Source organism: Quercus robur, chromosome 8, assembly GCF_932294415.1.
Source record: "Quercus robur chromosome 8, dhQueRobu3.1, whole genome shotgun sequence".
Lineage (NCBI taxonomy): Eukaryota > Viridiplantae > Streptophyta > Magnoliopsida > Fagales > Fagaceae > Quercus > Quercus robur.
The window spans coordinates 9,008,773-9,021,202 of record NC_065541.1 but is presented as its reverse complement, the minus strand read 5'-3'; the positions used below and the strand labels follow the sequence as shown (position 1 = coordinate 9,021,202).

Here is a 12,430-nt window from a genome sequence, read left to right as displayed (position 1 = left end):
CGTTTGAAATAAAAAAAATTAAAAAAAAAATCCATTAATTATAGCATGCATGCAGTTACGTGTTTATGTTTCACCTTCATTGCTAAATGTCCAAGATAATATATACAACTGAAAATACCAAAAAGAAGTAAAGAACTCTCTCTCTCTCTCTCAGTATATATATATATATTTCAATAATAATTAACCTGTACACACAGTTAACTAAAAAGCAAAATGAATGACATGACTACGTTACTGATAAGGGCTAATTTGGAAGTGAAAATTGAAGCTTTCCATTTATATGCAAATGACTGTATCCAGTGACTGAGCCCCGCCTCCCGGGGGGGGGGGGGGGGGGTGAACTGCCCCCTGACTCATTCCAAAAGATCCCTTTTTTTTTTTTTTTTTTTTTTTTTTTTTGGTTTAAAAGGAATTATTATTAATAAACAACTAAGCCAAAACGGCTAAGTTAGAGGCAACAAGCCTACTTACACCATCCCCATTAGTATCAAAATACACAAAGTTTGCTATTACATCAGATGGGGGATTATCCCAAACAACAAAATTTTCCTACATCGCTCCTCCAAGCTTAGCCATTGTGAAAAGATAAAATAAAAAAATCCCAATCCAGAAAAATAGGCCCTGACACCAATATAAAAAAGGAAAAAAACTTGCCTCACGTATCAAAGCTTATGACTCTTTCACCGACTTGACTTATTCTTTTAAAGTAGCTTACATCTTTTCCCACGTTTTAACCCATCGACCAGTGTTTTGTTTTGTTTTACTTCTTTTCTTTTTCTTTTTCTTTTTTTTTTTCACTATTCATATCACAATCTTGTTGAATAATGTGATGAATATTACAAATTTTATTACATTAGTCTGATAAGATGATGTATCACCATCACAAAAAAAATCAATTCATATAATTTTTTATTATTTTTTCTAGTAACACTAACCACATTCTTACCATATCAATTTTGTTATTATTATCAATTAATATTTTTTAGATTAATTTCATTTTTAATAAGGAATTTAAATCTTGCCTCTCCTAAACAAAAATCCTGACTCCGCTCTGTATCCCATTTATATGTGCTATAGTCACATAAAAATATTCATGCTTTAAATGACGACACATGCATGGATGCAAGTTGTATATATCATCACATGCAAATCAAGCTAAAGTCTATGTGCATGTATTGTGTGTAAAGAACTAACCCGTTGAACCTTGGCATAGCCGCCATCAAGCCAGATTTTCAATTAAGGGGGTAAAGTAGGAACAAAAGAAATTCATAAAAATCTAGAATAACATCTATTTAGTATTAATAAAATATAAACAAAATAATAAATATAAAATAATTTTTTTTAACGCATTACAATACATTTATGTTGTTGCTCAAATTAATTATATAGTTGCTAGGTAAAAAAGATTACTAGAAAATAAAAAATTCAAAGTCAATTGTTGCTAAGATTAAGATTGTTGTTAAGTTTAATTACTATTGCTAAGTTAATTATTTATGTCAAACAATGTTCTTCTTGTCTTTAACGTAAATATGCTAAACTAAAGACAAATTTTCATCTAACTTTATCAAATATTCAGCAAGTCATCAATCATTATTAGATAAAAGCAATGATAATCAAATGTTCAACCAACCATTAGCAACCAGTAACTAACTTTATTTAACTATTCTAGTCTCTACTCTAATTACTTTATTTACTCTTTAAAGTGATCGGGCCAGCACTAATTCAGGGCTTTTCTTTTTTTGAAATTTTGAAACAATTTTGACTAAATGTATCTGATGGGTTTGGTAAATTTTTGGTAAATGTTTGATCTTACATATGCCGGTTGTTTAATTTTTGTAATTAGGATGTTATTTGGGCTTTTTTATTTTTATTATTTTTTTCAAGAGACTAAAGATGTTGCTAGGGGGGAGGGAGGGGGAGTTCAATTATATTGGACCAAATTCTAAAATATACCTAAATGTTAAGGGAATTTTTGAAAAGTTAGGGCCACGATGGCCTCCTTTGGCACCCCTAACTTCGTCCCTGGCAGTCATAGCCCCGGGGGGGGGGGGGGGGGGGGAATGCCCCCCTAATGCCCCAAAAATTCTCAAGTAATATATAGTATAAGGTCTTATTTGCATACACAAGGACAATCAGCTTTTTTACATACATATTGTACTTGTACCGTGTATTAGTTCATTGTATGAAAACAATTTCACATTGGGGGCCACTGCAACTCTTTTCTAAAAAGTAATGGTTCCCAGTTTATAATAATATTATAGTAAAATAAAACCACTTGTACTGCCTACTTCTCCACCACTATTTTTGAATAGAATTATGAAAAAAAAAAAAAAACCTACTTTCACTCACTAGTCATTATAGCACCTCAATAAAGTTGAAGACCACAAAATTTTTCACCATTTTTTGTCAAAGACTCACAACTATTGCGTGGCAGAGTGTGATTGTTAAAAAAAAAAATTGTGAGTTTATGTGTTAGTATTTGTTAATCACTCACAGTCTGGCATATCAAAGTTTTGGCAAAAACATTGTGAAATAATTTATGGTCTAGAACTACTCATAGCACCTCCGTTACGTATAGCAATTTTTTCTTTCCTCACCAGCATTTTTCAATCTTAAACCCAAGTTTTTTTTTTTACAAACCCAAATTTTAATTGTATATGACAATTACATTTGCATATAGTTGTTTATTTATTTTGTTAAAAATATGTGAGGGGTTTTACAATTCGTTCCAATACTAATAGGCTTAGTCTGCAATTGAATGCTATAAAAGATTTGTGTCCCCTCATCCTTCACCAATTGATTGTTGGATAGATCGGTAAGGCACATGGTCCGACAAGTGTTATCAGAGCTTGGTCATAGGTTCGAGTCGTTGGAGCCGCATTATGAGGGAGGGATTATGAGGGATTTCACAATTCGCTCCAATACCAATGGGCTTAGTCTGCGATCGAATGCTATAAAAGATTTGTACCCCTCATCCTTCTCCAATTAATCGTTAGATGGATCGGTAAGGCACACGGTCCGACAAATTATCAATTAATACTTTTTCAAATTAATTTTACTCTCTTTGGATCTTGTCCCCCTAACCTAAAATCCTGGCTCCGTCACTGGTGTAGCCTTCCCGAAATTGATAGGATGCAACTAACACTATCCACACTTAATGGTATTGGTCACTACCATTAATTGTTTCATACATCTATGTTAAATCACAGCTACAAGTTTATGATAAAGAATTAAAGATAAAGCTACACAGTGCATAGATATTTAGGTCTCGTTTGATACGTGTGTTTAAGTAATAATTTTCAATTTTTTTAAAAATACATATGTGTGAAAATACATATAGTGTTATTTAAAAATTAAAAATATGTATTTAAACACATATACCAAATAACCTTTATCATAAATAAATGCAGGTTGCACTTCACCATTATAGGCACATGCATTTATTTATCAAAAAAAAAAATAAAAGGTACATGCATGGATATTTACGAAGTTCGTTGACCAAAAAAAGACATTATCTACGACACTACTGTTACCATGACGTAAGAAGGGACGCAACCATGCAAAAAGAAGGAGAGCACTAGAGACGGAGAAGGAGATGATGACAATGACAAGGAAGTAGTGGGTTTCTTAGGCATGCTACAAGAAGATCTGGTGTTTTCTCAAAAAATAGAGAAAATCCCGTCTATGTTCATGCCTCACAATTAACATATATCACCCTAAAGATCCAAGACCTAATCATAAAATAAAAGAAGCTAATGCTCCAAACGTAAAAAACCATCAAAATATAGAAAACGCATGGGCAGCTTAATATATTTGGGGACCTAAAACAAAAATTGATTATCTTGTTTTAGATGCAAAATTACTACTAATTAACAAAAATTACGTAGAATTTTTTCTTTTTTTAGAAATTTTATAAACAAAAAAAAATTTGACATAATTTTTCATACTTGTTTATATGGTAGATTAATAATAGTAAGTAAAAAAAATGATGTCAGTGGTGGATTTAGATGAGAACTAGTAAAAGTTTGCTAATTAAACTCTTATTATTATTCTTATATTTTTTAGAAATACAACATTAACAATATTTTTTTACAACAAATCCTAGGTTTTAAGTTGCTTTTTCTTTTTCTTTTTCTTTTTTCTCTTTGAAAATATCACTATAATTATTTTTTTGCCATCAATAACAGGTTGTAATAATCTATTACTTAGCATAATTGTAAAAGTGTTGTAAAAAATATTGTAGATGTTGCATTTTTCTCTATTTTTTATTTGTTTTTCATCTGGTAAAAAAATATTATTTTATTTATTGATTATAAATAACCTTATTAGTTAAAATTTAGGGGCCTTTTTTTTTACTTGGGGTCTTAGGCGACCGCATTTTTAGCTCCACTGTTTAGCTAGCACTGAGAAAACAAATGGGAGATATAGGAAGTTTGTAAGAATGCCACCTCTCTCAATATTTAATTTATGTGTGCCAATAACTCTTTCCCACGTGTTCCTAATTTTACAAATAAAATAATTTGGTCCAAGTCAAATATTGCAAAGTTCATGGACAAAAAGCGAATTTTTATAAAAGTTTAAGGATGAAAATAATATTTTTACCCTAAATTATTATTATTATTGATGATGTTGGTGGTTACTAGTTAGTCCACCTGAGATTCATGAGATCCAATAAAAATTTTATTAATTAAATTACTGTAAAAATTGTTGAATATGTAGCGTAATGGAACTCGTTGCTCAAGAAAGAATATCACCATAAAGAGAGATAATGATTAGAGATACAAATTCATGGATTGTGATTACTGATTAGGTAAGTATTGCATCATGTACAAGAGCTTTTAATGACCGAATTTCAATCTTAATCATTGAATAAAAAAGAAAATTTAAAAAGTTAAAAATGAATTGCCAAGTAAAAAATTTTGTGATAGAAATGGAAGTAATTGCACGTGGTTGACTACCACCCAAACTCAATCCCAAATTCATTGCTGTTAACGGACAATATGGTCCTGTAAGGCCGAGTTTTTTTTTTTTTTTTTTTGAGAATAACTGTAAGGCCGTGTTGTATTGGTTTAAAGTCAAACTTTTGGGACAGTTTCCTATCATTTTGTGACACAATGACGCAAGGAGGGGCGTATGGTTAAGTACCTATTGAGCTTGTTTTTTTAGAGCAAATTAGAAATACAAATTGACCTATTATATTGTGAGAATTGTTAAACTTTAATTCGATTTTGGAAGAAACGAAGAGAAAAAGAAAGGAGTTGAAAATTGAAAGGGTCTAGTTTTTAAATAGATTTTCCTTACGTATGGTTAAGTACCTATTGAGCTTCTTGATTTTTTTAGAGCAAATTAGAAATATAAATTGACCTATTATATTGTGAGAATTGTTAAACTTTGATTCGATTTTGGAAGAAACGAAGAGAAAAAGAAAGGAGTTGAAAATTGAAAGGGTCTAGTTTTTAAATAGATTTTCCTTTAAAATATTCTCTCTCTTTCTCCAATGTTGAAAAACCGACGTAACCTGCAGACAGCAAAGAAGGAAAAATAGAAGGTGATCATCAACATTTGATATGACTTATAAAAAAAAAAGGCAGAAAATTTTATGTGACTTGAAGTAGACATTTGAGAAATTATTGAGGATCGTTGGGGTTTATACAATTATGGCCTCCGTTTATAGCTTTCTTATACATTTGCATGAAATATAATGTTATATTTTTTTACCTGCATGAGAAACATTTTTCTTGATTTATAAGATACCAATTTTTTCTTTTACATGGATCTACGATGAGTGCAATCACTTCATTCTCTACACAATGTATACGTAAAAGAATTTTGAATACCCACTTAAAATCTAAGAAGTATGGATACTATATTTAAGGTGCCATATTTGTGTTGTACTAATGTCATACTGATGTCATATTAACAATTTTATGTTATTCAGAAATTGCTCGTGTCACTATATCGTACTCGTATTCATGTTTGTACTTGTACCCATGTTCGTATCCGTGATTCTTAACTTAAAGTTCACCTCAAATACGTTAAAAAAGTCTATAAAGAAACATGATTCAATGGGTGATAAATTCAGAATACAAAAGAAAATATTTTATGGGTTATTAATTTAATTATTTATCCCAGAAAGAAAATAAAATTTAATAAAGACATAGCGCATCTAAAGCAAAAGAAAAGTAATATCGTTCGATCTATTCTAAATTTATATTTTTCTCACATGGGGAGATTTGTAAATCTTTTTCATTCGAGATCGGATAAAGAGATTTGTTATTATTCAACTTTTTTTTGCTACTGTTTATAGGTCCCACTGTACTTTTTGATACTATTCATAGATTTTACTGTACTATTTTAATTAACTTTTACATTTATTTACAGTACTTTCAACAAAAAATTTTCAATTTCAACAAAATAAGCAAATCCTAAACAAATCCTAAATTTATATTTTTTGTAGGGGAGATTTGCAAATCTTTTTCATATATACGACATCAGATAAAGAGATTTGTTACATTAAAGCGATGTTTTTTTTCTTTTTTCTTTTCCTTTTTTTGGCTAATTAAAGCGATGTGAGATAACGCTAAGTTCGGTAAAGATATTGGTCCCTGCCCCAACCTCTTTGCGGCGATGTCTTTTCACATTAATTTGCTTTACAATATGAAATAAAAACGACGAGTTAGAACATAGCAACAAAGCACAAAATCGTCAATGGCTTTTGTTTAAGCAAATTCTTGAGAGTTGAGACACAAACATTAGGGTCCAACACCATTTAACGCATTCCCAGTTTCCCACGCGAATAATTCTGGCTCCTCCTTGTGGCTTGCCGTTTGTATGGGCAATAAAACTTTGCCGCCGGCCTTAGATGCACCCATATTCCAAACTCTAGAGTAGTAAGAATATTAGGTGGTAATTCAGACCCCAAAAGAAAATGAATTAGGTGGTATACAATTATTTATAATTTTTGTCAACAAATATGTCAGTAACGGTGGAGTACAAGTCTAATCTTAGGAACAATATTATATAGATTGAGGATAGGTTTTGAATATCATAGTTGATTATAAATATATAAAAAAAGAATGTTTCTCATGTGATTGTAGTCACATTTTCTTATTTCAAAGATTGTAAGAACATAATAAACAAGTTGCAATTTAAATTCCCAATACTAGAAATTGATTCACCTAGTCCGGTCCCAACTTATAAGAGTTTATAACTAAGCCTCAAATCCTTGAATATATAAGATGCAATTATAGTTGAACTAAGCTGATCAAAATGACCCATTTAGGCCATTATAATGGATTAAAAGGAATTTACTTTACACAAACTAAAGGCTAAAGGTGTGAGCACATAGGATAGGAAGGCTTTTTATAATGAGTCGACATGCATTACTATCATAGTCCATCGATTTGAACCTAACTATTTGCATCGTCCTTCCATGAATATCCATCTTGTGATGCTGAGGGCCTATTTGGTTAGCTGAAAAAAAAAACACAATTTTTTGTTTTCATTTTCAGATTTCAGTGGGTCCTACCACTAAAAAAAACTGATTTGATTTTAGTATTTGTATTCAGTTTTCATTTGCAATATTCTAAAAATTGGATTTGAATACAAAAAATGAAAATAATTTTTTTACGTTTTCATTTTCTATGAATACGAATATAGTGGCATATTCGTAAATATTGTGAAGACATAAGGTTACATTTATTTTAGTGATGTGATGCGTGTAAGTGAGAAAAGTTACTTTTAAAAAAAATAGAAAATACTGACCAAACCTGGGTATGATATATTCTATACCCAAATTATGTATTCAAAACAATTTATCAAACATTACTAAATGTGAAAATAAGTGTTTTTTGCTTTTTATTATTTTATTAGGTAGTTTATATTATTTTATTAGGTTTTCTGTAAAAATAAAAACTAGGATGTAGGGTGAGTTGTAAAATAGGTTAGTAAAATAGATAAAGTAGTGTTTGAGGATACAAAATAGAGTTTTTTTTTTGCATCCCAGATGCTAACGCTCTTAGGGTCCATTTGGTTGGGAGGATGGAAAAGTGGGAGAATAGAAAATGGAGAGAGGATGAAAAAGTGGGAGAATAGAAAAAATTTTAGTTTCCCTCATTTTTGTTTGTTCGAAAGGGTAGAAAAGTGGAGAGATAGAAAACTTTTTTGTTTGGTTAAAAATAAAATTTGTATAAATTTATCATCATGTTCCTATTAAATAAAACAAAAAGTAACACATTATACTTTTAAAAAAATTGTATATAAATGGACACTTTAGTAAAAAAAAAAATAGCATAAGAAATTATCCCAAAACTGTTTTCTAAAAAAAAAAAAAAACAAAAACCAACCAAAATTAATGAAAAAATAAACATATGAGCACCCAAAAAATAAAATAAAATAAAGAAGAAGAAAGTTATACGTCCAAAAAGAAAAAGAAAAGAAGCCAACATGTCCAGACAAAAAAAAGAAGAGGAAGCCAACACACATTAGTAACAGAAAGAAAAAATCAAAGGGAAAAAAATTTAAAAAAAAAAAAAAAAAAAAAAAAAAAAAAAAAAGACCAACATGTTGGAGACTTGGAGGTGAATTCCAATGGTATTTTTGAAAACTCATTTCATGAGTTTTCTCTTCCCCGTTTTCTCTTCATTTTGGGGAAAAAACTTTTTGATAAATCCAAGGAAAAAATACCTGGGTCCCACCATTTATTTTCCTTCATTCTCATCCAACCAAACACAATCTAAAAAATTTTATTCTCTATTTTCTCTCCAAAACTTTCCATCCACCCTATTTTACTTCTAAACAAACAAACCCTTAATGACTCTAGACGAAGTTGGACTCAATCAATCTACACCAAAGCTACGTGCCAATTCGATCGTATATTTTTTGGATAACGATCATCTTCTTTGGCTAAAAAAGTAAAATAAACTTTTCATGGTCCCATTCTCACCTCCCAACATAATTAATTTTAGACTCCAAGTCCTAATACTCCAATGTTTACTTCACACTTGACCATCACACTTCACACATATCATCAAAGCCAAACAAAACTTTGGGGTCCCATCTCTCTCTGTTTCAAAGTTCTATAAATTGGGAGAACCACACTGCTCTTTCTCATCCACTACTACGGAGAATCTTATTAGAGCGAGTTTGCTTAGTACATTTGTCTTCAATCCTCTTGTGTTGCTAAGGAAAATGGCTTACTCAAAGACTTTCCTTCTTCTTGGTCTTGTCTTTGCTGTGGTTCTTCTCGTCTCCTCCGAGGTCTTAGCTCGTGAGCTAGCTCGTAAGCTACTTTCTTGAGCTAAATATATGCCTTTACTATATTTTTTAAGCCCAAATGTCTTTTTTTTTTGTTCTAGAATTGGTTTTTTTTGGTTTATGTCAAAGACAGAGGTTCACCAACATGCATCAAATGCCTTCAAATACCAACTTGTCATGTGAAATTTACCAAAATTGCATAATTGCAAGTGACCCTCCTTGTGGCAAATATACTGCCAATAAACCTATTCGATCGGTTGGAGCTAGGTTTTTTTACAAGTACATAAGGTTACCATGAATCTTGGTCACTTGGTTATAATATCTCTGAGTCAATCAAAGTGTAAAATGACTGTTCATTTATAATGATAATATATGCATTCACTCTGACAAGAAATGATAATAAAATAAACAAAGGAAAAAAAAAAAGATATAGTACATAGTTTTGTTAATCCATATTGATTAAGGAAAAAAGTAAAAGAAAGAAGCATTGCATCTTTTTGTTTTAAAAAATAATGGAGCATCATTTTCATGAGTTCCATGTGGGAAGTATATACTTTTAAGCTCTTATGTTTTGTAATCCACTATTTTTTTTACTATATATTTTTCAGTACACCTTTGACATTATATTTTAGCCATGTTGTAAACGTTTTTCATTTCTTTTTGTAGAGGAGACTGAGCAAACTGACGCAGTGAATGAGGACAAGTACCATGATCACGATCACCATGATCACGATGACCATGATCACGATCACCATGATCACGATCACCATGATCACGATCACCATGATCACGATGGAGGTCATGGTGCTGCTGGAAAGAAACTTGAAGAGACCGATGATCACGATCACCATGATCACGATGGAGACGGTGATCACCATGATCACGATCACCATGATCACGATGGAGGTCATGGTGCTGCTGGAAAGAAACTTGAAGAGACCGACCGACGTGGACGTCGTGGTGGTGGCAGAGGACGTCGTGGTGGTGGCCGTGGACGCCATGGATAACCAGGTCAATAGGTCATGGTGCTGCTGGAGAGAAACTTGAAGAGACCGACGAAAATTAGATTAATCCTTTGTCCTAAGGTTTCTGAATGGGTGTGTCTTATCAATATGTGTTACTTGTCTAAGCTTGTATGCCAATAAGGTTTAACTTTCAACCATAGTTTCTACCCAAAATAAAAAAAACTCTCGACCACAGTAGCTGTATAAGCTTTATCTTTGTTTTCTTTGTCATGTATGTCCTTTTTATGTAATAAAAAACGTGCTTGGACTTGTGAAATTCAGGATGTCTTGCAATTTGTCTACCTATGGCTATAATTTCTTTTGCTTATACCCCTACCTATAACTTCAATTGCAATACGCATTGACTGTTTCAAAATGAACTTAAGTAGGTAAAAAATTTATTACCTAAATCTTGGTAATTCCTTTGATATGGATAATTATTTTGTGGGGGCAGTTGTATGCAACTACAACTGCTTCCTCATAGCCTGTGAGGTCCATAGAGACAAATGTATTAAGTGAATAGAAAAATTATTTTATAAGACCGTTTTATTTACAAGACATTTCTCTTGTATGTGTGGGTATTCACACGTGGTAAAAAAGAGATCATAAAATACATTCTTTAGACTCCACCAATCCGTGATGACAATTAGAAAAGGAAGTATCATTGTTTGTAATGCCGGGATGGTGGTAACTTTGTAAGTAACAACTAGCAACTGTTTTGTGACCCCCTTTTGTGTTTATTCCGTTGGATGCTAAGACTTGCTATGTATTAAATAATCAGAAGGCTGTGTTTGTCTATCTTGGACATCTCTTCACTCTTGTGCGAATCATTTGTTAGGATATATTGCATTTGCCACTTGCGGGGCTCTTCATCATCTTCTTAATTTAATTATTTTTATTAAATATATATAAGAGTTAAAGAGTGCATGTGTTTCAGTTTGTATAAATTTTATACAAAATGGGTACTTATAGTAAGAACCTAGCACTTCATATTAGTTTTATATAAACACTATCCATTTTTCTTTAGCTGAATAGTATAATTACATCCTTTGTTTTTGTCTTGCCAAAGTATCATGAGTCCATATTGGAAATATTCTTTGCTTTTTGCATGAACTCATATGTACGTTCTACTTCTTTATCACTTTTCCATACCTTCCGCTTACCCCTGGCCTCTTTATTATTTTTTTAGAGTTAGTAAGACTGATGTACAAAGAAAAAGAAAAAAAAATTATCCAAAATTTTAAAAGCCAAATATTATAACTACGCGCCCTACAAATATTTATATATCCAATTTTTTTATTAAAAAAAAATTAACCCTACAAACCGGGAAATTAAAGTAGATACTTGTCCTCTACCAAGATGGGCTTTAAAAAATGATTTATTTTGGAAAATATAACTTCAAATAGTCATTCATGTCTACCTATATCATAGATGAGCATTTGTATATATAGCTAGGATCAGCAACGGAGGATGGGGCACTGAAAGTTTTAGGATTGAAGTTAGTATTTATGTAAACGAAACCAAAAATAAACAAAACAAAACGAAATATGATATTTACGGACCATTTCTTTTGGGAATCAGTAAGCTTAATTAGTTGATGATGAAGAGGAGCCTCATGAGAAATGAAATAAGTAGCGTTTAGTGGTTGTTGAAGAAGCCTTGAACTCCAAAGTTTCAGACTTGGGCTGGGTCTGAGACGTAGTCCCTCTCTCATTAGTAGTTCTCTCAACATTAAGCGCAGTAATAGCTCCTCTAATTTTTTTTTTTTTTTTTGGGTTTTTGGTTGGACCTATTGCAGCTCTTTCTAAATGCCGTAACAGGTCCTATTTTCGAAAACCCTTAAAAACACTGCTATAAACCTCCCGTACTTTTAGGATTTTAAGTGGCGTTTGTTAAAAACATAGCAACGTTTTTTGAAAACGGCGCTACAAAAATGTTGTCATAGACTCTTTTTTTTTATTTTTGGTAGTGAAGAACGTACTCGATGTAAATTGCAATATAGCTAGGTTAGCACACAAAAGTAGTGATATTGAAATTGTCGGTTGTGGTAGAGGGTATGGGCTACATTTTTGGCCATGATTCCGTTTAGATAATAATAGAACCACAAAAAAGTCAACAATTTTTGCTGCAACTCACCATACGACGAGTTGTGACTAATGAAGGTGTGGACC

General features: G+C 31.6%; 1 protein-coding gene across 2 annotated transcripts in view; it reads left to right on the top strand.

Annotated features, from left to right (window-relative positions):
- The window catches only part of LOC126694468 (glycine-rich protein DC7.1-like), a 33,039-nt gene extending 22,503 nt beyond the window's left edge, over positions 1–10,536 (top strand). Inside the window, exons 2-3 of one of the 2 annotated variants that reach the window (XM_050390741.1) lie at positions 9,922–9,974; positions 10,116–10,536. In XM_050390741.1, the coding sequence (XP_050246698.1) occupies positions 9,922–9,974; positions 10,116–10,262 (200 nt within the window). In that variant the 3' untranslated portion in view covers positions 10,263–10,536. Of the gene's footprint in view, positions 1–9,921 lie in introns of both variants that reach the window. The other variant, XM_050390740.1, reaches the window with a different exon arrangement.
- The last annotated feature ends 1,894 nt before the right edge of the window (positions 10,537–12,430 follow it).